The following is a 27,425-nucleotide window of genomic DNA, read 5'->3' on the forward strand; positions in this document are numbered from 1 at the left end:
AATGAAACTGTATTTGTATGGATCAAAGGTAAAGGTACCTGTGAATATGTTAAATTTGTTGGTGATTGTACAATGTATTTTCATAAATAAAGTGATCTGTAGCGTAGCTGAGAACTGGTGAACGTACATCTAGAATCTGTCGACATAGATTATGCAACAGCATGTTACGTCAGTTCTCTGAGCGCTTGACCTTTGACCCCGCCGATAAGGCGGCAGCGCGCCAGCCGCGTAGTGACGGACAAACAGCGTACGCGGCTGGCGCGCTGCCGCCTTATCGGCGGTGTCAAAGGTCAAGTGCTCAGAGAACTGACGTAACATGCTGCTGCATAATCTATGTCAGCAGCAGCCTGTGCAGCAGCAGCAGCGCGAATGATCCGCTGCGCGGGCAACGCTCGCTTTTATAGACGCGCGATAGCGCGTCAGCAGATAGGGACTTAAAATTTCACAGTGCCAGCCGCGCGTTATCCCGTACGCGGGCACTAGTCACACTAGGTGCCCGCGTACGCTGTTTGTCCGTCACTACGCGGCTGGCGCGCTGCCACCTTATCGGCGGGGTCAAAGGTCAAGCGCTCAGAGATCAATTGAGTTCTCAGCTACGCTACAGATCACTTTATTTATGAAAATACATTGTACAATCACCAACAAATTTAACATATTCACAGGTACCTTTACCTTTGATCCATACAAATACAGTTTCATTAACAGATATCTTACGTCTACTACGTGTATACAAGGTGAAGGGTGAGGGTGACATATATGTTGATTTGCCGAAGTCTTTATTTGCATTTTCTGTCACATGATATGTCCGATAGGCAATGATCTCACGATCGACAAAACTTTCCAATCCAGATACATTAGGCACGCCTGTACCACCACGTACAATAGCGACTGTTAACCATCCGTTGCCATGGGTAAAGGAATCATTGATGTCGATGCTGAAGTTCAGTCTGCAACCACAGATTTGATAGTATTCTTTTTCTTGTCGGTGGCAGATGTTATCATTTCTACGTCTTCAATTGTTTTATATTGAAGACGTCGAAATGACAACATCTGCTGCTGACAAGAAGAAGAATACTATAAAATCTGTCGCTGCACATTCACTACTAGATGGACCCGCGGTCTTCTGTGGATGTAGACTGAACTTCAGTATTGATCTGAATGATACATTTTCTCATGGCAACGGCTGGCTAACTGTTGCAATTGTACTAGGTGCTTGGCTACGCCATACATCAGAGAATTTATGGTTTTCAATGTAGTTCAGAGTGGGACATTACGCTTAGGGATCTACGGGAGGCCATACAGTCGCGGTGGAGCCGGTGCCCGAGGGTAAAGCTTCCTAATGGTGTTTCTGTCAAGTCCTGAGCTGTTGAGAACATCGATGGTCTTGGGCGTAACAGCAGCAGCCGAGTCTTTCCCCACTTCTTTGTATGGTGGGTCTTGTAGTAAGGCGGCGGTCTTGTAGTAAGGCGGCGGTCTTGTAGTAAGGCGGCGGTCTTGTAGTAAGGCGGCGGTCTTGTAGTAAGGCGGCGGTCTTGTAGTAAGGCGGCGGTCTTGTAGTAAGGCGGCGGTCTTGTAGTAAGGCGGCGGTCTTGTAGTAAGGCGGCGGTCTTGTAGTAAGGCGGCGGTCTTGTAGTAAGGCGGCGGTCTTGTAGTAAGGCGGCGGTCTTGTAGTAAGGCGGCGGTCTTGTAGTAAGGCGGCGGTCTTGTAGTAAGGCGGCGGTCTTGTAGTAAGGCGGCGGTCTTGTAGTAAGGCGGCGGTCTTGTAGTAAGGCGGCGGTCTTGTAGTAAGGCGGCGGTCTTGTAGTAAGGCGGCGGTCTTGTAGTAAGGCGGCGGTCTTGTAGTAAGGCGGCGGTCTTGTAGTAAGGCGGCGGTCTTGTAGTAAGGCGGCGGTCTTGTAGTAAGGCGGCGGTCTTGTAGTAAGGCGGCGGTCTTGTAGTAAGGCGGCGGTCTTGTAGTAAGGCGGCGGTCTTGTAGTAAGGCGGCGGTCTTGTAGTAAGGCGGCGGTCTTGTAGTAAGGCGGCGGTCTTGTAGTAAGGCGGCGGTCTTGTAGTAAGGCGGCGGTCTTGTAGTAAGGCGGCGGTCTTGTAGTAAGGCGGCGGTCTTGTAGTAAGGCGGCGGTCTTGTAGTAAGGCGGCGGTCTTGTAGTAAGGCGGCGGTCTTGTAGTAAGGCGGCGGTCTTGTAGTAAGGCGGCGGTCTTGTAGTAAGGCGGCGGTCTTGTAGTAAGGCGGCGGTCTTGTAGTAAGGCGGCGGTCTTGTAGTAAGGCGGCGGTCTTGTAGTAAGGCGGCGGTCTTGTAGTAAGGCGGCGGTCTTGTAGTAAGGCGGCGGTCTTGTAGTAAGGCGGCGGTCTTGTAGTAAGGCGGCGGTCTTGTAGTAAGGCGGCGGTCTTGTAGTAAGGCGGCGGTCTTGTAGTAAGGCGGCGGTCTTGTAGTAAGGCGGCGGTCTTGTAGTAAGGCGGCGGTCTTGTAGTAAGGCGGCGGTCTTGTAGTAAGGCGGCGGTCTTGTAGTAAGGCGGCGGTCTTGTAGTAAGGCGGCGGTCTTGTAGTAAGGCGGCGGTCTTGTAGTAAGGCGGCGGTCTTGTAGTAAGGCGGCGGTCTTGTAGTAAGGCGGCGGTCTTGTAGTAAGGCGGCGGTCTTGTAGTAAGGCGGCGGTCTTGTAGTAAGGCGGCGGTCTTGTAGTAAGGCGGCGGTCTTGTAGTAAGGCGGCGGTCTTGTAGTAAGGCGGCGGTCTTGTAGTAAGGCGGCGGTCTTGTAGTAAGGCGGCGGTCTTGTAGTAAGGCGGCGGTCTTGTAGTAAGGCGGCGGTCTTGTAGTAAGGCGGCGGTCTTGTAGTAAGGCGGCGGTCTTGTAGTAAGGCGGCGGTCTTGTAGCAGTAATCTTCCGACTTCAGTACAACTGTCGCATTCCCTCTGTCAGCGGCTACACCACTATACCCTCGTCATCGCGAAAGTTCACAAGTGCCTTGGGCTCTTCTGCCGTAATGTTGTTCCTCGGCATTCTTGCTTCCTCGAGTTCAGAATGGTTAAAATGGCTCTGAGCACTATGGGACTTAACGTCTGTGGTCATCAGTCCCCTAGAACTTAGAACTACGTAAACCTAACCAACCTAAGGACATCACACACATCCATGCCAGAGGCAGGATTCGAACCTGCCACCGTAGCGGTCACGCGGTTCCAGACTGAAGTGTCTAGAACCGCACGGCCACACAGGCCGGCTTCTTTCTCAAGTACGCTACTGGTCTCCTAGGCTGCTCTTGGCGGGAGTGCACGTATGGCTTGCTCGACATTTGCTGCTGTCACGTTTTGGTAACGTTCTTGGAATCGGAGCAAAGTTCAGGGCTTTCGACTGCACAGATATAGCTGGCTCATCCAGTGCTCTCTCTGTCAGGTTGATGACGGTCTTAATATTGCTGGCTTTCTCCTCCTGCTGACGTCCGCTCGGAAGTCTGAGGAATCTCTTGCACTGTTTGTTGGTGGCTTTCTTCATGTAGAGCTCACTGCTGGCGTACGTGTTGATGTCCATCCACTCCCAGGTGTGTGCTGGGAGAGTGGAAGGTAGGTACAAGTGGTGAGTGAGCAAATTCTTGGCGTTCTGGTCGAGTTCCGTTCTGGTAACACGTATGTGTTCCCATACCAAGGCTGAACTTGCCCGACGTAATATGCGTTTTGTCCTCGCCGTGTTGGACAGGATGCCGTAAGTTCGCAAACTGCGGCTTCACTTCGTTATCCTGACACTTTAGCAAGAAGGCTAATCTGCTGAGCCGCTTTCCCTTCTTCATTCATAGATTCTGCAGCATCTTGTAGCTGCAGTGGACATCCTCCCCGAAGAGGTATGATATAATGTGATTGCTGTCTTTCTCGGCGTATTCCAATGATGAATTCTCGGGTCATCAGCAGAGAGGTGGCGTCGTCTTGTCGCAACGTTGCGAGAAGACGACGCCTCCACTCGGCTGATAATCCGAGAAGAATTCATCAACTGACTTCTTTACTTCTGGATTTCTGTCCATCACTATGTTGGATGATACTGACGATCCCGTTGCCTCACTACTGCTTTCTGTGCAGTTCTCTATTCACTGTTTCAGTTCTGTAAAAATGTTTTCAAATCGTATATCGAATCTTGAATCTTTTTAATGCAGCTCGTGTGACACGTTTTCTGACATAGACCTCTTCCACGATTTGTTGCGCCTCACCAGACACCTTACCAGACACCTTACGTGCTAAATTATCATCTCTTTGATTAACATTGGACACTGCGTCCTGCACCTGGTCAACGTCAGAACACATCTTTTCATGTTCAGCCATTAACGACTGTATAAGTTCGCGCGATTCTCTCGCCTCTCGCTGGATTTTAGTGAACTGTTCATTAACTTCCGTTCGTCGTTTTTGCTGACCTTCGCGGAATTTTTCGAATCCAGCATAGGTTTCCAATTTGAGACTATTTAAGCCAGCACTTGTCTCTCTTTTTAAATCTGCTAACCCTGCATTTGTCTGCATTTGCTTTACGACCATAGTGAGTTGCTTCAAATTGCGAAAAAAAAACTGACTGTTCACCATCGTCACCTGTCACTATTTGATATAAATTTTACCGTACGTGGCGTCTCACCGACTTCCGTACATAGTGCGGACGTACATACACACATTCTTTCTGTTGGAAACTGTCGCGTATGATTTCTGACCCACTAGATCTGCCATTTGTTCCTTTTTGTGCATTCTCAGATTGTGATACCAATCGCGAAAGTACCACCATTCCATCTGCACTATCACTTCGTTCCATTCAGTGACTCGCACTCGATACTTTTTGCTGTCCATAAATCTCTATCCCAGATAGGGCAAACTGAAAATCTTGACAGGATCATCTCCGTTCTTCCGCCACCCCCTGTCGTCTAATTAACCTCTGTCTTTCTCGAACTGCGTGAGCCTGAGCTCTCGTCAGCATAAAGTTATATGATCTTACACGTTTCCAAAAATCATAGAAAGTTTTTTAGACTATATACACATCATTAGTAACGCCGTTCACTGTTTTTAGAATTAAAAACCAACTCAACAATGCAGTGAATAGCTTCGCGCATGCCAGCAAGGTCATGCACACTTTTACACAAATATAAACATTATCTTGTTTATTAATACAACTTTTGTACACTTTGAATCGCACATTTACTGTATTCTGACCACTATACGCACACATACATTGTGTAACCTCGTCACAAAAAAAAATTTTTTTTCTTTCTAATTTGACTAATTGCCATCCAGGCAGACCAGTTGCCATCCTGGCAAGGTCGCTATTGTGTAAGGTTTCGGGGGTAAAAACAACTAGTGTGTAATTTGTAAACAATTTAGGTTTAATGATGCAATCTTATCACAGAAATACGTGGGTTTATACAGTTTACAATGTGACAATGGTGCAATAGTTGTCAAATAAGTGCATCTCATCCTCAGAAAGTGAAATAATCCTAAACACAACAATGGTAAATTTTAACTAGAAGTTTCTTTACAAAATTATTCATATGACTACATAACGATGTTCGCCAGTACTAAGATAAATGTTCAAAGTTCAGTACTATTTAGAAAGACAATCAAGTCTATGGAGGATGGTTAGCTTTGTGACAAGTTCAGCAACAGTTGGAGCCCAACGATGCTACAGCTAATATGTAGCTGAAAGTTAGCCGCAGTGAACGCAGTGTTCACTCAAATTTCTCCTCTGTGCCGCACGGAGCGTAATGTGCCCCCTTCTGCACTTGCTGCCAGTTCAGAGAAAGGTCCTCGAAAATTTTGCTCTCGTCTTTCTCGTAGCCGAATTGTCTCCCCACGTGGGTTGTTTCGTTCTCCATGTCATGGCTTTCTCTGACCAATAGGAACGTTCCTCTTATTTTGTGGAAACACTCTCCGCCAATCGCAAGGGCCCTACCATTGAACTGCATCGAAAGTTTCGGCACTTTACTCCTTCCTAGTTCGTTTCTGCCAATCGGACGTTTTGTGCCCGCTTTGGACACCGGAAAGGTACATGCGTACATCACATGTGTACCATTCGCTGTTCACATGATCAACTGCATCACAGGTTTTGTTCCTATCCATTTTGAATTTCGAAACGCAGTTTTCTAAAGCTTCTTTGTGTCCTACGTCTTGTGGCCTGTTACTTGCTCTCCAGTATGCATCACCCGTCCGGTCACCGACTCCAGCCGCGGGGCGCCCCCTAAGAGATGCATCTGCCCGGACTTGCTTCCACGCAAAACGTTTCCTCTCGCGGCCTATTTCACCTTCTGCTCATTGACATGCATTATATAGGTGCGGTGCGTTAATACTGTCGATTGTCATCCCTTTGCATTACATACTTAGACAAATCTGCTCATTACCACTGAAGTAAATTTGGTGTCATATTCACCTTCCTGTTGCAATGTATAAAACTCTTATGTAAGGTGCGAAATTGACCTTCATTTATTTTGCCACCTCGCAACATTGCTTAAGAGGCTTAGCAACCACTACTGCAAAGCGGGATAGCTGCTACCGGTAGCATCTCGTTAGCTCAGTCGTACAATATGTCTTGTATTGCAAGGAAGGTGTCGGCTGTCGGTTCCATTCGTGATAAACAAAGGTTTCTATTTTTCGTTTTATTTTATGGAGCTGCAAATTGGTAGAAGAAATTCTTGTTCGAAAATCCGAATAAAACCTTTAAACAGTAAATCTTATCGCAAGCTTTAATATGTAAGCTATCTTAATAGTCATAGATCTGTTTTGCAAATACAAGAGTGCTTGACTATGAAATCGTCTCTGAAAACATTCGAATCGAATATCAGTGACACAACTTTGTTTTTGTTAAGTATGAAATTCCTCCAGCTGTACTTAAGAATTTATATTTACTTCGCTACTAGTTTTGATGTTGCGTCTACGCCATCTTCAGGCCCGTAAACTTTGATAAAATCAGCTGTGTGGGGCTCAGTCTAGAAATCCGTGGTGAAACCAACACATGTTCCACATGGATGGCGGGCGCACACAACTGATTTCATCAAAGTATACGGACCTGAAGATGGCGTTGACGCAACATAGAAACTAGTAGCGAAGTAAATATAAAATCTTAAGTACAGCTGCAGGAATTTCATTTTTAATGAAAATCATACCAGCTGTGTCCCACCTTCATCCAGTTTAAATATGGATGCACGACGACTTGGTTTTGTTCGTCATGTAGGACCCGCATGTCTGTGTGATAGATATGAAGTGAACATATTTTATTAATAAACTTCCTCTGGTCAAGGTGTCTTCGCTTCTATAGAGTACTGCAAGGTGTTCACACACTGTCAGTTACATTGACCATAAGGAATCGAACAACGACACTAAACACGTTATACCACAGTTTCTGTGGCTTGACGAAAACATAGGAATTCCTGACAAAAAAAATTCGTGAAGAATCACCTCTGATGTGGTTGTTAAAGCTTTATACCCCGTTTAAAAGAAAAATAAACAGTGTTGAGGTTTCTTAATTCGATTACAAATTTGCATATTAGTGCAAGGGCAACGGTCTTGCCGCAGTGGATACACCGGTTCCCGTGAAATCAACGAAGTTAAGTGTTGTCGGGCGTGGCCAGCACTTGGATGGGTGACCATCCAGCCTCCATGCGCTGTTCCAATATTTCGGGGTGAACTCAGCCTCGTGATGCCAATTGAGGAGCTACTCGACCGAATAGTAGCGGCTCCGGTCAAAGGAAACCACTGTAACGACCGGGAGAGCGGTGTGCTGACCACACGCCCCTCCTATCCGCTTCCTCAACTGAGGATGATACGGCGGTCGGATGGTCCCGATGGGCCACTTGTGGCCTGCAGACGGAGTGCTTTATATTAATACAATACAGTACTCATCATATTAAAACGGGTCGTCTGCAGCCTTTGTTGTCCTGCGTGAAATGGAAATCAGACGCACATTTTGTGGAGCATGACTCGGCAACCTAACGACAAAGAACGCGGGAATGAAATGCCTCCGCTGCAGGTGTCCAGCAAATGAGTCTGGGAGAGCTTTGGAGTATGTGGCGTTCCGAGGCAAATAGTCTGCCAAGAAATTTGTCAGAAAGTGTGACACGTTGTATCTGCGCTGCCTTTATAATCAAGACTTTTACATTCCGACGGAAGGCGCTATAAAAAATTGGCAATGAGCGGTGTCGACCGCTATACTTTGCATTCAGACGACACGTGATTTAGCATTAGTCCACTGGTATAGGCGTCGCAGAAAACCTCGAAGACAATGTTTCCTCGAGAAACTGCCACAGCCTGCAGTGTATTGTGCAGATACTCGGACTTCCAGAATATCAAGATGGCCATATTATTTGTCCCGTGTCGCGATCGGCGCGAGCTTAAGGCCACCGCAAACGATCAAAAAGTTCGTCAAATTTTACCATGTTTGCCAAATATTTGAGTATGTGCTGTGCTGTTTTTTGTGTTTCTCATACACAGAGCGTGTTTGATGTGTTCGACAGAAATTTTGATTGACGAAAAAACCGACAAGATGGGACGAGGGGAAAGGGGAGGGGGATGTTGTTTGTTTCGATGTTTCACTGCAAATGTTACGTAAGAAATAGTTTTTTTAAATCATCGCACTGTATTGTGAGTTTACGCAACTATGGAAATTGTAATCAAGCATAAAATCAATTTAATACTGGCGGTTACCAAGATGGTAGAGTTGTTGCATCTTTCTAAGCCAAAACATTACGCGGGAAGAGGCTAAGCAAAAAATCAACATTCTGTACACAATATACAAGCGGGAGAGCAACAATATAAAAAACCGGTAGACGTAAGCTATATTTTCCCACATTCTGATATTTCAATAGACTGTCTGTAGTTTTTCCGTGTCCATTCGTAGAAAGTAGATGTAATCATCAGATTCCACGTATTAAACAGATTTTCGTGTGTTTTTGTCTGTCTTTCACTTTAAATCATTCCCTGCACCAGCGTCTTGTTCTTTTCTTCACATTCATCTTCAAACACAGTGCCAGAGTCAATAACAAAAACGCATTTGTAGCTGTTGCCGCAAGTGTCACAATACAACATACATGAACAGCGCCTCAGTCAATAATGAGGTTAAATTGACAAGCTTTGTTGGAAGGTGTATGAACTTTCCTGACAATCTGTGGCTAGATAAGAGGGAATTTGACAAACGATTTTGATTGTTCAGGGGGGACTTTAGACTCTGTGGCAGCCAGATGATGGTCAAGGTTCGTGTTAAAGAGTGTACCTGAGAACTCAAATAGACTCATGTTAGTTACAGACAGGTGTCGAGGAGACATTAGATCGTTATCAAAAACACTAAGCTTTAAAGCTTCGGTTCAGTCTTCACGTTTGATAAAGGAAAATAATACAGCAGTTCGTACGTCCATTGCCCTGGTCTTTACCGCATGGGTCTTTAATGCAATAATAAACATATATAACATATTGTTGTCGCATTTATTTTAGTGGAGTTGTGTGTTAGTACAAGTAAAACTCTACTGACACATATTTTGAGTACATGCAGTATCCGTACTATTGTAAAGACCCTGCACTGGATTCTCAATCATCATATACATTCTTAGATACGTTTTGTTATGAACACTGTTTTCTTTGTAACGTTCGATGTTTTCAATTTCTGTTACTGTTTCCATTGGAAAAGCGTTGTATAAATTGTATAATCTATTATAAATTCCCCGCAGCCTTTCTCATCACTCCTGACTGATGTTCGTAGAATAATTTCAAATTTGGAAAGGAGTTATCACATAATCAGAACTGAAGTGTGTTAAATGGATTAATTTTGAATACATCGTGGGAGCAGACAGTGCTCAATGTTATTACTAATAGTTAGTGTTAAAATCAGTCTTGATCACAAATTTATTTATTCTGGTAACTGGTTTCGACCACGCCTGTGGTCATCTTCAGACCTACAAGTCAAATGCAAAGTCTGATCAGAGGGCTATCAACATTAAAGAGAATTACATAAAACTACAAATTTATAAAATGATGAATTAACGAAATGCTGTATGAGCTGGAGCCTCCTTCTGGTGATAAATCATTGCTAGATAGAGCAGTGAACTTCTTACTTACTTACTGGAGGCTCCGCCCACTTTTGACAGAATGATGACATCGCTAACTAATGGATTAAAAAGTCAAATAACAATGTAAAATTTCATAATTAGAAGAACAATGATAAGACTGAGAATACATGGAATTTAGCTGGTCCAACAGCTATTGTCAGATAAAATATGTAAAAATATTAAACATATTAGATAAATGAAAATCGTTTCTACAGTACTTGGGTCGCCCTCTTTGCGCCTGTTAGAGAAGAATTTGGAAGCTACTGATTGCCATGTTAAGTATAGACGCCATTCCAAAGATATGGCAACAGGCTTATCTCCAACGAGGTTGTTGTAATATCGATAGGCGAACACTGTCACATCAGACGAGGTACCATGAACAGCAGCATGTTGTTACGGAAACGATAGACGCTCTACCAGGGCGCTTTCCAATAAGGAGGCTGCAAAAATCGTTGACTGATGTGTTGTAGTAAATGCTGCTCAGATACAATTTGAAGGTGTAAAAGAGACATTCATTTGTATAGATTGTTGGATAGATAATAATTTGTTCTTGCAGGTGAAAACAGAGAGAAAATAATCGAGAGGGCACAGTACTTATAAATTTGCTATATATATATGAGCATCATAGGTAGTATTTTAAGAATATGCACATGTGACAATATTAAACGGCGTTGCTATTTTACATGCCACATTTACAAACAAAAATATAGTTAAAGTATAAAAGTAGTACTATAAGACTAAGGATAAAACAATGACAGTATAAGGTACCGAATTAACAGGTACCTTTGACAAACACTGAAGCAGGTCACATGCATCATTCATCAATAATATATATGGACAAGATTATATATATAATAAGTTTATATTATATTTATATTAAAATACAATAATTCAAGCCATAGTGTCGCAGTATTAAAGGGATTTGAATTTGTATTATGCAGTCTTGAAGCAAGACAGAAGTAAACATTGTAAAAACAGATTGTCAGTCATAAAATAATATTCAGCAAAATAAGAAATGTTACAAAGTATAAAATGTTTTACAAAGGTTTGAATAATTTTTATCAAACGAGAGACAGAAGAGTGAGCTTTTTGGCGATTTGCTTTAGAATGCCCAAAGACAAGTTTGTCTTTGAATGCAAGAGGCTCATTTAAAACAGATAACGGTTTACTTTTATATAGTCAATAGATTTCAGTTTCTTCTGGAGTATTTAACAGAAGCCCTTTTGGTACTTTATTTAATATTTTCAAATTGTTTGATATGTAACCCTCAGAGTGATTGTATTCATGAAGATGCTGACCAAATATTGATTTGGTATGTGCAGTACCAGTAGCATGTTCCTTAAAATATGTTAGAAAGTTACAGCCAGTTTGGCCAGTTATTGTTCCTCACAGTCGTTACATTGTATTTTGTAAATGCCGAATTCTGACATTTATCTGATTCCCTGATTCTGTGTTTTAATTTCATTTGTAGAAGGTTGCTGATTTTGAATGCTATTGTCACATTTTTCTCATAAATAATTTACTTATTATATCTGAAATAAGTCCCATGCATGTCATTTTAGTAAATCTCCTCTTGAAATTTGTAGTAGCATCCTGATGAGAATTACAGTTGTTACCAAATGCTATCTGTTTTAAGGCATCAATTTCAGGTTGAAGAGGTAATTTCAATATCCTACCTATGTATCATTGTTTTAAAGAATGCTGTTTGTATTTTAATGGATTGCATGTTGTGGCGTTTATTATTACATCAAATGATGTGGGTTTTCTGTAGATAGAAATATTATGTTTTCCATTCTTGTTTTTAATTGTGAGGTCCAGGAAATTAATACTGTTATGACTTTCGTGTTCTACTGTCAATACAAGTTTCAGATGTAGATTATTTAAGTTGTTAGTGAAAGTATAAATTTGTTCCTTATAACCATTATATAATAGCAATGTGTCATCAACATATCTTTTGTAGTATATAATTTTATTCATTATTTCTGGCTTGTTTTTGAAAATTTGAATTTCAGCATGATTGACGAAGATATCTGCAACAGTTCCAGCCAGGGAATTCCCCATTACAAGGCCATCCTTTTGAATGTATATTTTATTATTAAATGAAAAATAATTGAAATCAATAGTAGTATTTCACAGTTCATTGAACTCCACTATCTCTTCAGCGTTCATGATTTTATGATGCATTAGGTTATCTTTAATAACACAGTCTCTTGAATTGGTATGTTCGTGTGAAGATTGGTTAGGTCCAAAAATGCGAACCTGGCGTTTTTTGGAATTTCACATCATAAATTACTTAAATTAATTCAATACTGTTTTTAATGCTATAATTTTCTTCATAAATGTAAACGGATTTAAGGATTCCATTATGCTTTTTGTTCATGTTATAAGAGGGACTGTTAACATTGTTAACAATTGGACAAATTGGCAATTTTGGTATATGTAATTTGAAGGTTATCAATCCCACTCTACCTAAGCTGAGATCACAAGTCAGTTATTTTATCTTTAGGTGAAAATAGTATGTCATTATCGTCAATCAGCTTTTTAATTTCTGTTTGAAATCTTGAAGTCAGGTCTTTGTTAACCTGAGTTATTCCATTGGTGCTGAAAAAGAAAAGTCTTAAAAATATAATCATCTTCACTAACGATGACAAGGGTATTACCTTTATCTGCCTTGATTGCAATTGCTTGATTAGTTGTTAGCTTCTGGTTAATTTTTTTGCAATTTTTAATTCATTGTTATGTTTCTTTTCATCTTTTTCATTAGTAATGACTCCTTTAGTTTTACGGACAATGTCACAAATTTCAGACGTGCTAAATTGAGCAAGTTTTACAGCAATCCTTATGTCAGCAATCACGCGTTTAATATTTCCATTATTCCATTCAGGAGCTAGACTGTATTTTAGTCCTTTGTTTAAAAGTATTGACTCAGCAGGAGTGAAGCTAATCTTCGGTTGATTACTCTTGGATTAAAGTTCTGTACATTTGGTGAAACATCTTGTGAAAATAAAATTCGTTGACTAACAAGGGCTGCAATTTTCTTATTATGCCTATTAAGAATAGTATCACATACTGCATTAATTTTGTTCTCTAGAAACTTAAGTAACTGTGAAAGTATTAATGGTGACAATTGATTGCTAATTTGAAGATGTAAATTATACATTTCAAGTTTTAATGCATCTTTTCCTCTATATGCATCTTTAATTTCAGATCTAATACAAAGAATGCTACTCTTCTGTCGTCAAGATTTTCCTATGTTTAATGTGGTATTAAAGCTAATTTTTATGTACTTAGTAATCACATGATTCATTAGGCATTGTTCGTTAAAAGATATTTTGGAAGTGAGTTTCATGATTTTAGTGCATAACCCTCTAAACTTCTTGTATTCTCCCAATACCTGAGTCGGCAATACCTGAGTTTTGAATGAATCATGGGAGCAGACAGGGATCAATGTTATTACTAATAGTTACTATTAAAATCAGTCTTGATCGCAAATTTATTTATTGACCTGTGGTGATCTTCAGACCAAAATGCAGGAGCCTACTTCTGGTGGTAATTCCCTGATCATTTATCTCATCTGTTTAATATTTTTTACGTATTTTATCTGACAATAGCTGTTGGACCAGCTAAGTTCTCTGTATTTTCATTCTTGTCATTGTTCTTTTAATTAGGTAATATTATGTTGTTATTTGACCTTTTAAGCCATTGGTTAGCGATGACATCATTCTGTCAAAAAGTGGGCAGAGCCTCCATTATATAGGTAAGACGTGCACTGCTCTATATATCTGTGATTTACCACCACAAGGAGGCTCCTGCTTATACAGCATTGGTAATTCATCGTTTTATAACTTTGTAGTTTCATATAATTTTCTTTAATGTGTGTAGCTCTCTTATCAGGCTTCGTATTTGACTTGTAGGTCGGAAAATGACCATAGGTGTGGTCGAAAATCGGTTACCAGAATAAATAAATTTGTGATCAAGACTGATTTTAGTAGTAACTATAGTTAAATGGACTTCTCACTAACTGCTAGAAACAAAACTCGTTACATTTGTTGAAATTGTTAAAGCACCACTAACTTTATGTAGACTTGAAAGACGTCTGAGCTATCTTCAATGCACATATTAGATTAATGCCATGTGTATAGAAAGTCATGTTCTTAAGGTTCCCAACTGTTGAAGTTCAGCTGTGCGCGGTCCAAAATTTTGTTTACGTTGCCAATTGTATCCTTTCTCACAGATGGGACACCAGAACGTAATCCTCCAAATGGGAGCTAAATGTAGTCTGTTGAGATTGTTGTTTGTACAATCACAATTCGAAAAAAATTCTACGATGAGTAACACCAAGGCAAATACTCGGATGCTCTAGAATTTTTTTTATATTTGGCAAAGTGAAATCCCACACGCTGTTCACCTCTTCTCCAAGATCAGTTTTAACACAATCGTGTAAAAATACTTCTAGCTCATGCTTAGCGTTAAGACACATGTATTATGTATGTTTCTTATTTCATGCTCCTTACTTGTCTTTGTAGGTCCATACGAGAACTAGAACTCGTGATGAACCACTCCATATTCCTTCTCCTGTTTCTCAACATGCTGAATATTTGCGTACATACTTTCGTTACTGCCGTGGTAAGCACATCTTCAGTCGTTACTTACTCACTGGCATGCCATATAGTATAAGATCACTTAATCTCATAGCAAATTGTCAACAACGGATATGTTCATTTCACATATACCATATATAGCACAAAGTATTATTAGTTTTGACATGTACTGTTTCATAAAGCGAAACCAGTGATCTAAGGACTAAACTGGAGACACTACTCGAAGGCATCTTTGCAAGTCACTTTATTGCAGATGAACGTTATTATAGGCCTAAGCTTCTTAATTTGGAGTGATTGTTTTAGTTGAATTGTGAAGCAAATCAGTTAATTGTTGTTTTGGGTTAGAATGACGTAATCAATGGACAACAGGATAGTGTTCAGTTGTGTAAGCGAATTGGATAGGTTATATAATTGAAAAGAAAAATATGAAATAAATTCAAGGGTTTTCGTTTATTTTTCCATCTTCTTACCTTCAATTGTCAGCACTTAGCTGGAGAGAGTGCTTAGTGTCATCACAGAAATAAGTACTGACCTCATTCATAGATATATAATGCCCTTGTAAAACCAAAGATACTAATCAATGCTTAAAAACTTAAGAGTGTTCAGATATTGCATGTTGTTAGTTGTGTGTGACTAATTCAAACAGAACGATCATCGCGTAGAATACCGATATATATTCTCAAACAAATGAATAATAATCATTAAATGACAATAATGAGCTTTCTATCACTGACGTGTGCAATGTAGACTGGTCATGCTGGGAAGAGGCTGCTTCTTCAGGGTAATATTTTGCACAGACGAGAGCATGGCGTGCCTGATAATATGGTTATACTGAGCACCATGAAGATGGCCGTCTATGTGGATAGTCATTCCAAATCCACGGAAAGAGATTCCGCCTCACACTTCTATAGACACACGGCTACTGAAAAAGTAATCACGGATATATTTGGAGTGAAACGGACATCTTCCTGCCTGTATACTCAAGTCGAACGATCACTTGATGACTCGCGAAAATATATAATGCTCCACCAGTTTGATTGACATAACGTCGGCAAACTCTAGCCGCTTGAAGGAATTAATAATTAACAATGGTGTTTAACATCTCATCGATGGTGTTGGTGGTGGTGGTGGTGGTGGTGGTGGTGGTGGTGGTGGTGGTGGTGGTGGTGGTGGTGATGTCACTGAATATGAAGCACTGTCTGGGAAGATATCGTGTTCCATTCTCGACCATTCCGTGTCCTATTCAAAGTAACAATCCTGTTTCTCCCCCAACTGATTTAGAGAATCGCAAGAAACCTTGATCTCGATCGGTGACGGGAATTAGAACTACTCTCCTCCCAAATACTCATCATGCTAACCACTACGACACCTCGCTCGATGCGATATCTGACAGCGAATCGACTGATCAGTTTCCGCTGTACAAACTATTTCGGATAGTTGCTATGGTATTGGACTGTAGATCAGGTTCAGCCGGGAAAAAGTGGGAGGAAGTACTCCCACAAGAAATTTAATTGCAGAATGAGATTTTCACTCTGCAGCGGAGTGCTCTAGAGATCACTTGCGCGCTAAAAAGAAAGGTCCCGAGTTCGAGTTTCGGTCTGGCACACAGTTTTAATCTGCCAGGAAGTTTCAATGTAATTACAGTTATATACCTAGAACATCATTTTGTCCGACAAGACTTGAGGCATTGTATTAGTGTTCGTAATTTATTCGTCCAACGATCATCTTGCAATGGTGCAGAAATTGACAGATTAATACAGCGAAAAACCCAAGCTATATTTTGAGACATACGAAAATTTACACACGTTTTCAATAAGGACAGATAGTCAGCTGTGGACTTGCTGAAGATACCATCTTGCCAACTACCCGAAATTATTTAGAAAAACCTCTGAAAAACTCAAGCTGGCTGATCAGAGCATGAATATCCATCCTCCTGAATCGAGGCCTTAACAAATGCACTACCTCATTCATTTATACCTAACGTAGAATTCTCTTAAGTTTGTATATAGGTGGCACAACATAGCTTAATAACGTGGAAAATTGAACTTCCTGGCAGATTGGTTCAAATGGCTCTGAGCACTATGCGACTTAACTGCTGAGGTCATCAGTCCCCTAGAACTTAGAACTACTTAAACCTAACTAACCTAAGGACGTCACACACAGCCATGCCCGAGGCAGGATTTGAACCTGCGACCGTAGCATTCGCGCGGTTCCAGACTGTAGCGCCTAGAAACACTCGGCCACCACGGCCGGCTCCTGGCAGATTAAAAGTATGTATTAGACCGAGAGTTGAACTCGGAACCTTTGCATTTTACAGGGAAGTGTTCCACCCACTGATATACCCAAGCACTACTCACACACAACCCGTCCTCACGGCTGTACTTCCGCCAGTACCTCGTCTCCTAAGTTCCAAACTTCACAGCAAGACTTCTATGACGTCTGCAAGGTAGGATTGTAGTAGTGGCGGATGTAAAGCTGTGGGGACGGGTTGTGAGTCGTGCTCGGGTAGCACAAATGGCAGAACACATGTCCTCCAAAGGCGAAGGTCCCGAGTTCGAGTCCGTCCAGCACACAGTTTTATTCCACCAGGAAGTTTCATATTAGCACACACTCTGCTGCAGAGTGAAAATTTCATTATTGAAACATTAAAAATAATTTACGGTGTTCATTTAGTCTCTCATGATTTATCCGTGCACACCACACATACTAGGAGATGACTTTATGATCATGTTACCATGCTTCTGTTACATCTTCGCTTTTCCCTCTGCCTGGATCAAAAACTGAGTCATGATGAGTGAGATGTTGAATTGAGAGAATACTCTTTACAGTGTCACAGGAAAAAGCATGAGCGCTAAAACTTACCTGCTGACGTCAAAAAGTTTGCCTCATTTCTGCTGCTGCTGCTGCTGCTGCTGCTCAGCAAAAGTATTTTGCACTTTGTGACACATTCTGCATTAGCTTGCCAAGGATTAACACTGTGACATCGTTAAGTTACCGTTTTCCCTCTGAAAACAGCAAACATCGGGAAATCCGTCTTCCGCTTGAAGAGGTCAAATCTTTAAAGTTATTGTGGTTTGTAATCAAGCTTCTACAGACAAGATTCTTTAAGGCAAACTCAGCTGAAATCCATTCCATACCCTTGTATGACAAAAAATAAGTCACTTCGTAAACTGTAGGCTGTTTCTGGTGGAATTAGTAGTAGAAACGTTTCCTCCCTGTAAACAGCTGCTGATGCAGACTTTAATTTTGAGAATATTAAACAACAAAAGAACAGTGTTATGTAGACAGACCACATATAAAACTTCCTGGCAGATTAAAACTGTGTGCCCGACCGAGACTCGAACTCGGGACCTTTGCCTTTCGCGGGCAAGTGCTCACCAACTGAGCTAACGAAGCACGACTCACGCCCGGTACCCACAGCTTTACTTCTGCTAGTATCTCGTCTCCTACCTTCCAAACTTTACAGAAGTTCTCCTGCGAACCTTGCAGAACTAGCACTCCTGAAAGAAAGGATATAGCGGAGACATGGCTTGGCCACAGCCTGGGGGATGTTTCCAGAATGAGATTTTCACTCTGTAGCGGAGTGTGCGCTGATATGAAACTTCCTGCAAGATTAAAACTGTGTGCCCGACCGAGACTCGAACTCGGGAACTTTGCCTTTCGCTGGCATTCTCATTCTAGACTACTTATAGCATAAACACTGTATCTTACCCTTACACTTCAGTAACAATGTAGCCACATTCCTTACATGCTGGAGTAGTTTTCTGTAATTCCCTTTCTGTCATCGTCCCCATCGACGCGCAAGTCGCCGAAGTGGCGTCAAATCGAAAGACTTGTACCAGGCGAGCGGTCTACCCGTCTACCCGACGGGAGGCCCTCGTCACACGCCATTATATTATTATTAAGAAAGGATTTACTTATTTGCTGAAAATGGTGACTACAGTTAAAATCCGCTAAAAATTTTAATGGCACCTGCTTCTTCAACGAGGCACAGTAGTAGTAAAAGCGACGGCACTGGTGCATTTGGTGCAACTGAAAATTGAGGAACCTCTGTCCCCAAAACACACTGCTATCTGTGCCCCGGTAAGTAGGACTGTCCTTCCCTGTGACAAGACCAGTTTTTTGAGATTGGAAGTTTATTGAAGAGCAGTCAGTCAGAGACCATAAAAGTGCGGTGCTCAGCTGCCTTAGCCCACTTTCCTTCACTTCAGTGGATGTAAATAAATGATGCACTCGGGTGACAATTTTGCAGATTGGAATCTGATCTCTGCACTTACTCCTTTGAGCCATTATACGAGCCTCTGTCCACGGTAATGACCAGTAAAACTGTAAGGTCGCCTCCAATTAAGCGGTACCATTTTGTCACGATAAACGCAACTACATCCTGCAGGAGCTTCGAGACAGACAACCAGATGCTGTGAGCTGACATTCACGTTGCCATGTGGTTGAGTAAGGTCCATACCGCGTTGGGATACCGCAGCAGCTCATCTGCCAGAGGGGCCAAACACATATGGGATTGGATGGAGCCTGCCGCCCTGGCATCTGCCACCAGCGCTGCTGGCACAGTGTCTTGCTGGCAGGTCTGCCTGGCCGGCAGGGCTGTCAGAGCAACGCACGGCACCTTGTGGACGATCACACACCAGACTCCAGGGTCCCAGCAGAACTGCCAGGCGTTACCTGTTGTTCACTCTTACGTAGTTCTCTTACAGTTCCACACGTGTGCTATGGATAATTTTGATACTGAATCTTGAAAGTTAGGACGCTACATTACACGACTATTCGAACTGTGAACTGAAAAAAAGTGGAAATAATTCAAAAGCCAGTATCGCTTAAATACTGTCTACTGGATAATCGATTTCAACACACTAAAGGTGCCATAATCGGATCTGTGAAGATATAACATGTCAGGTTTGAGGGAGGGCTTACATGAATTACGCTATATACATTACTATTAGTACAGTACCACATACCTGCATGTAGCTTAACATTTATAAACCATTTCGATATGACGATACATGTCACAAAAATAGACAACTGCTCTCGTGTTCATTCTTTTTCATAAGATATGTAAAACCACAGCCACAAGATAAAACTATTTGGTACATGACCACTGTTCGGCTAACAACGGTCGGCATCACACTGCCCTATTCTGAGCAGGTATACCAACTGCGATTCTAGTAGCTCACAACTGGCCACTAGATAGTGCCATCCAGGCAGTGCACACACAGTCCCACGGTATAACCACTCATTACTACTACAAAACAACTTAACTATTCTGCTAATCGAATACCCATGCAAAGAACACTTTCACATACACTTACTGTACATACTATACGTCTATACATACCAAGCGTACCGACGTACGTACATACCAAGCGTACCGACGTACGTACATACCAAGCGTACCGACGTACGTACGTACGTACGTACGTACGTACGTACGTACGTACGTACGTACGTACGTACGTACTATAAAGCACGTCAAATACAGAGTAAAAACATCTGAAGCAAAGGCATAATCCATATTAGTGCCATACAAAACTACATGTTGTAATTTACCCTTATTCATATGTGGAAGTCAGGAATATACACATCGTAAACTGTTCATAACACAACTTAGATACAATGTGACGAGTGATTAAAACCTGTATGCTGGGCTTTACCTGTCTGGGCACAATGGTCTTAGGTATTGTAAGCGCCAAAACAGTACTAAATTGCTGTAAAACTCTCTCACCATCTATACCCTCATTATGAACTTAGAACGGACCGACTATGTATACCTACATAGGCACATGAAAGTAAAGAATTCCATGTCAGAAACTAACCGAAGGGACACGGGAACCGAGGAGAATGAGACAGACGTGCGTACCAAGATGCACAGCCACTCCACATGCGCTCTTATCGACATGGCACTCGTTCCGTCCATTCAACTCACCGAATGGGGAGTAATGGAAGACCATATTACTGCGATACCAATAAAACACCCATTCTGGTCGGCCATCCACAGATACACCTGTGTAATATAGAAACGTGTCGTAGACACACTTGGCGAGCAATGGTAATCATCGAGCAAAGATTTAAACAACTACACGTCAAGCCTCATAACGAGCATTTATCTTAACATGGCAGTCCACGCCCTGCAAAAACACTTGACCCATAAATTCCATTAGCATAATTCTATAGGTGGTTTTCCGAGCATAATAGATACACAACGCCCTTCATAGCGTGTGAATAGGCAGCACAGGATCTCTAGGGCACCGCATCAAAAATGTCAAAGAAATTATGGTCTGCCGATTCTAATTGGTCGTTCAACAATTGGCTTGGAAACCTCTCTGTTTTTGTAAATTTCGATGTTTCTCAAAACGTTGAATTTTCTTCCTTTAGGTGCTTTATGCAAGATTTTCATACATTGTTGCATAAGACTGATTTCATGGTTCGAGTCCCTCAGACGGTCACCCAAAGCGGACTTATTGTGGGCACTCGTGTGCTCACGAAAACGCGTAAAGAACGATCTCCCTGTTTGCCCCACATAAAAGCCTTCACACCCCCCACATTGTAGTCTGTATACCCCAGTGTTTCTAAATTTATTAGTGCTGTCTTCACTCGTATGCCTATGTTTCGAGCGCAAACTATTTTTCGTGCGAAATGCCAGGACCACGCCGAACTTACGAAACTGTCGATCTATTTTGTCAGAAACTGGCCCATGATATGTCAGTATTTAAGCGATCTTGGCTTTTGAATTATTTCTACAACAGTGTGATCGCCCCACTACGCACTGTGTGTTCACTGAAAAAAAAGTGTTGGAAATATGAATGTCATAAAGCCCAGCTCAAAGAATGTTAGTCAGATCGAAACTAATTCTGATAAAGCACTTACGGGCGTCGGAGAACGTGGAAATTATTGAACCTTAATTTCGTCACAGCCTGATCCTGATGCTCCATTCCAATTATTAGAACTTTACCACACAGACAAACCGCATTACTATCTGGGATATAGAAATTCTTAAAAATCTACTTCCAGAGGGTAATAGCACGGCTCCATCTCATGCTGCGGCAAGTGATGCTATGGGTCTGATACTTCAAACATGGTAGAATTACTTTAAGAATGTTTGTAAAAAGAAAAAAGCAGAAACAACTTGATAGGTTTACGACTTTTTGACTAAAATATTTGAAAATTGAATTTAAGATTACAATAAAGTACTTTACAAACGAAGACTGAAAAATCACTTCTACATATACTTTATTTACAACTAAAACTGGAAATATCACTGCAAGCAAATTATTAGCTACTGATTAAGCAGGCAGATAATTCAATGTCAAAAAATTCTTTTCTTCTGGTGATATGACTTTTCCTATCAGAAATGAAGGGATACACCCAGAACTAATACGTTCTCTACATTATTTTTCTATTTAGGTGCCGCACGTCTACAACACACTGTCTCGGGCGCCTTGCCACGGTTCGCGCGGCTCTCCCCGTCGGAGGTTCGAGTCCTCCCTCGGGCACGGGTGTGGGTGGGTGTGTTTTGTCCCCAGTGTAAGTTTAAGTTAGATTAAGCAGTGGGCAAGCCTAGGTACCGATGACCTCAGGACTTTGGTCCCATAAGAACTTAACAAAACCAATCAATTCAGGTTCAAATGGGTCTGAGCACAGTGGGACTTGACCTCAGATGTTATCAGTCTCCTAGAACTTAGACCTACTTAAACCTAACTAACCTAAGGACATCACACACATCCATGCCCTAGGCAGAATTCGAACCTGCGACCGTAGCGGTTGCACGGTTCCAGACTGAAGCGCCTAGAACCGCTCGGCCACACCGACCGGCTCATTTTAAGTACAGCGCACAAAGTTACTAGCACTTTTACCTATATTTCGATTCTGAAAGCGACTGATTAAATTACTCTGCTGTAGGACCATACTGAGGGCGCAGTAGGATAACCACTGGTACAGGAAGGTCGCAAAAATGTACCAAAGAGACAGGAATTGAAGACCATTCAAGAATTAACTCGGAGAAGTACGTGATTTCTCATACACAGAAGATAGGAATACGACGGGTAGGAGAAGAGGCCATTCTCTTCTCTCGGCCCATGACTGCAAACGCACTCTGTTCTCGCAGTGTCATTTTGTCCAAGCAGCAGCACAAAGAAATGTCCGCTACTGTGCAAACGTCTGTCGCTGACGTTTTATTTTGCAACTGTTGTACCGAGGCTTAACACCTAGAAAGCAACTAACATTGCATTAGCGCTTCGAAGATGCCTGACACACAGGCCATGCTCCGACCGTCGAGTAGGCGGCGACCCAAGCGCTGCTAATGGCCATGGGGCCCCCCACGTACCTGTTCTCTTTCGCAAGACACTTCATCGAAAATAAGCCCGGCTGTATCCTAGTGCTGAGGGGTATTTAGGCAGCACTCTTGCGTTTTCCTCGGCCAGGACCGATTCCGCAAGGATTCCATCCATTACGCTCCTGACTCGAGAGTTGCTTCCATGACGTCACTGACATTCACGCCTGACTTCACGACCCCAGGAGCTGCTAGCTGAGGACTTGGTGTTTGTAGCCTCCTTGCCGTAGAAGACGAAGACTCTGCAAGTCCGCAAGTCTGCCACAACAAAAAATTTATTCTTGTTGAACCCTCAAACGTCTACATGCCGAACTCGGACAATTTTTATCCCTGTGGGACGTAAATTTTGTTCATTCAGTTTGTACTTTAAACACACGATTTATAAAAGTCAAAGCCCCATATGATGCCCAGTGTTAAAGAACTTAGAACTAAACTGGTGGGTGAAGGGAGGTTAGATTGATAGTGAGTCTACTTAAAGAAGTGACTTTTGTGTTTAGTTTCGAGCCGTCAGTATAGACGTGCTATTAATCATTGGTAAGTAAATTTTTTCAGTGATTGCTACCTGGATATTTTTTGTGCCAGCGTTAGCGGACATACTGTTGTGTAAGCCACACACAACTTCGACTCTGTGTAGTCCGGGCCAGGTAGTCACTACTTAAATGTGTTTTCCATTTGACAGTACACTCATTAGAACGTTGCTTACAGCTTGATAGAACAGTTGGATCTCTCTGCCCAGATACTGACACTTCTACAGCAGTGAAGGGCACCAAAGAATTCCTGATCAATCTCCATGTCGCCTCTAAAAATCTCCTCCTATCTCTGAGATCGTCACCACGGTCAAGCGTTTCCAGTTAGGGCCAGTAGCTTTCCAGCTGTTCGACAGGCACAGCTCTGGGCAAACTAGCCTACACGCATTTCCTGTATCGCGGCATCTCGGGCGACCAATGGGCTCTTTCTTTTCGGCATCCATAGAGCTAGATGTTTATCACATATTATGACAGAGAAGTGCACTGCGCTCCGCCTCCCCATTTAACTATGAAAACTCAAAGACCCGATTACTTGAGTACTTTGCTCTAAAGTACACACGGCGGCAGCCCATAACAAGTTTTTTTTAGTTGTAATAAACTCAAAGAACGGTCTTATAGAGAATGGATTACCTGCTTACAGGATTTATCTTGCGACCGCCGTTTTCAATGCAGTCACTGTAAGTGAAAGCCATCATATATTGCTGCCTTGGTTAGAGAACTGATTTAGTGCATGACCAAGGTGAGAAGCTTAGAACTCATCTCTTGAAACTCAAGGACCCACCTCTAGAAACTTGTCTTCCCATCATAATTAAAATTGCTACACCAACAAGAAATGCAGGTATTAACGGGTATTCTTCGGACAAATATATTATAGTAGAACTGACGTGTGATTACATTTTCACGCAATTTGGGTGCACAGATCCTGAGAAATCACTATCCAGAACAACCACCTCTGGCCGTAATAACGGCCTTCATACGCCTGGGCATTGAGTCAAACAGAGCTTGGATGGCGTGTACAGGTACAGTTGCCCATGCAGCTTCAACACGATACCACATTTCATCAAGAGTAGTGACTGGCGTATTGTGACGAGCCAGTTGCTCGGCCACCATTGACCAGACGTTTTCAGTTGGTGAGAGATTTGGAGAATGTGCTGGCCAGGGCAGCAGTCCAACGTTTTCTGTGTCCAGAAAGGCCCGTACAGGACCTGCAAAATGCGGTCGTGCATTATCCTACTGAAATGTAGGGTTTCGCAGGGATCGAATGAGCGGTAGAACCACACATCTGAAATGTAACGTCCACTGTTCAAAGTGCCGTCAACGCGAACAAGATGTGACAGAGACGTGTAACCAATGGCACCCCATATCATCACGCCGGGTGATACGCCAGTATGGCGATGACGAATACACGCTTCCAATGTGCGTTCACCGCGATGTCGCCAAACACGGATGCGACCATCATGATGCTGTAAACAGAAGTTTCATCCGAAAAAATGACGTTTTGCCGTTCGTGCACCCAGGTTTATCGTTGAGTAAACCATCACAGGCGCTTCTGTCTGTGATGCAGCGTCAGGGGTAACCGCAGACATGGTCTCGGAGCTGATAGTCCATGCTGCTGCAAACGTCGTCGAACTGTTCGTGCAGATGGTTGTTGTCTTGCAAACGTCCCCATCTGTTGACTCATGGATCGAGACCTGGCTGCACGATCAGTTACAGCCATGCGGATAAGATGCTTGTCATCTGGACTGCTAGTCATACGAGGCCGTTGGGATCCAACACGGCGTTCCGTAATACTCTCCTGAACCCACCGATTCCATATTCTGCTAACAGTCATTGGATCTCGGCCAACGCTAGCAGCAATGTCGCGATACGATAAACCGCAATCGCTATAGGCTACAATTCGACCCTCATCAAAGTCGGAAACGTGATGGTACGCATTTCTCCTCCTTACACGAGGCATCACAACACGTTTCACCAGGCAACGCCGGTCAACTGCTGTTTGTGTATGAAAAATCGGTTGGAAACTTTCCTCATGTCAGCACGTTGTAGGTGTCGCCACCGGCGCCAACCTTGTGTGAATGCTCTGAAAAGCTAATCATTTGCATATCACAGCATCTTCTTCCTGTCGGTTAAATTTCGCGTCTGTAGCACGTAATCTTCGTGGTGTAGCAATTTTAATGGTCAGTAGTGTACAAACAAATCTTTGGACCTCGTCTACCCTACAGGATTCCTCACAGGTGTTTGCCTGAACATTATAAATCCGATTTAGACAGGTGTCCATAATTGGGTTTGAGGACGACATGTTACATGAGTTGCAAAGACATTGTACCCCAGCACCGTCTTAAACAGCTGCCTTCCTGCAGTCAGTCTTTTATCAGTCATCAGCAACACCACTGCCATTACCGGCGAGCAAAATCCACCTCATGTGGGAAATCCATACACAGTTTTGGGATATCAGTGGACTGCACCCACGTAGACCCCTCACATATGGGGGCAGACAACACAGATGAAATGTGCCCAAACGTAGGATATATATAAATAGTGTTCCCACGCTACAATACTGCCATGACTATTATCGGTTAGGAAGGGTGTTACGTCAAACCTTTGCTACCTGAATTCACAGCCAAAGTACATTATTGGTCGCACAACTTCACAGCAAGGTTTTGGTGTGGATGCGCTGAGAACTGCCTCTCTCTTACGCATGGATCTTATTAATGCACTGAAGTTACAAATTAATGACTCAACCCCTAACAGTCAGCTCTTTGGCTACTAATCAGTATATCAAAAGATTTTTTTTCCAAATTCAGCTCCGTATTTTCACAATCCTCCTTGGGCGAGACTTTGAAGCCCATGTGACCCTCCTTGAATTGGCAATACAGAATTTTTTTAATGCTAGCAATGTTCCTTTCGGTCTCAGGGATAAACCTGAAGGGGAATAATAGCACTTACAAGACGGGAGCATTCTCATTCCACTCCTAAATTGTCAATCGGCCAAACCCATTGTCATTGTTGAAAAACAAATGATACATTACGCATTTGAGATGATTTCAAGACAACCATCAACGCCCAGTCATTGACACGTACTCAAATACGTAAGGTAAAGGACATCTTGGTCTCTCCAGCAGGCGGAAGAGCGTTTGTAGGAACTGACCTAAGGGATGCGTACCTCAAACTGCGTTGGTCGTAGAAACCCAATGTATCCTAGTCATCAATACTCTCTTCGGGTTTGTCCAGTACGACAGACTTCCCTTTGTTATAGACAGTGACCGGTTGTATTTCAACAATATTTAGAGCATCTCACAAGCGATGTACTAAGGACAGAAAATATCTTACACGACATTCTCGCCACAGGCAAAGATGCACAGGATCTGGCCAACAACCTGCGGTGCCGCATGTTCAACAGTGTACGCGAAAGGTGTGCTCTGAAGCACTCGTACCTACAACAGCATTGTGATCTGTTGTAAATCTGCCACAGACCGCAGCCTACCATGCTTCACAGAACACGGACGTCGGAAGCTTGCCTGCTTTGTAGTGAGGCGTAGACTTAATACCTTACCGCCTATTCGCGCCTTCACCATCCTTCAACCACTTTCCATAGATGTACACGACGGTGGTACGCTTCGCCGTTTGCGAGGTCCTCGTTCCCAGGCACCGGGCTATAAAAATCTGCCCTTTGTTAAAATCGGTGTCAGTTGATTTACCCTTTTGCGGCCCGCATCGTCGCCAGAAGACTTCTCAGTCACCTCCGCTCCACTTATAAAATTTCCGTACTACGTCACGTGCCAGTGTTGTTATCGGCCTGTGTTTAGTCTCACGGTGAGCAGTGGTGACAATGTTGCGTCTCATTGGCGTATATTAGGTGAAGTATTCACAGAATTTTAGTGTGTTGCTACGTATGCGCCATTTTTAGGTAATACTTGGT

General features: G+C 42.6%; 2 protein-coding genes across 2 annotated transcripts in view; one reads left to right on the top strand and one right to left on the bottom strand.

Moving 5' to 3' along the window:
- Positions 1-1,284: 1,284 nt before the first annotated feature.
- On the bottom strand, positions 1,285-3,520 carry LOC126474779 (putative uncharacterized protein ENSP00000383309). The gene is made up of 2 exons (XM_050102255.1): positions 3,234-3,520; positions 1,285-2,842 (listed from the first exon to the last, which is right to left on the bottom strand). Exons 1-2 carry the CDS (start codon positions 3,518-3,520, stop codon positions 1,285-1,287), a joined length of 1,845 nt encoding a protein of 614 aa, XP_049958212.1.
- Positions 3,521-14,585: 11,065 nt separating this feature from the next.
- The window catches only part of LOC126473210 (odorant receptor 43a-like), a 57,020-nt gene continuing 44,180 nt past the window's right edge, over positions 14,586-27,425 (top strand). The window contains exon 1 of the mRNA XM_050100119.1: positions 14,586-14,666. Coding sequence (XP_049956076.1) covers positions 14,592-14,666 — 75 coding nt within the window. The 5' untranslated portion in view covers positions 14,586-14,591. The remainder of the gene's footprint in view (positions 14,667-27,425) is intronic.

This window comes from Schistocerca serialis, chromosome 4 (assembly GCF_023864345.2).
Source record: "Schistocerca serialis cubense isolate TAMUIC-IGC-003099 chromosome 4, iqSchSeri2.2, whole genome shotgun sequence".
Classification (NCBI taxonomy): Eukaryota; Metazoa; Arthropoda; class Insecta; order Orthoptera; family Acrididae; genus Schistocerca; species Schistocerca serialis.

Bases quoted from the DNA above. Each gene is read 5' to 3' on its own strand.
- LOC126474779 (XM_050102255.1), bottom strand. From the start codon at position 3,520: ATGGACATCAACACGTACGCCAGCAGTGAGCTCTACATGAAGAAAGCC. The intron at 2,843-3,233 runs GTAGCGTACTTG...CCTTACTACAAG, and splicing joins AAGAGCAGCCTAGGAGACCA to ACCGCCGCCTTACTACAAGA.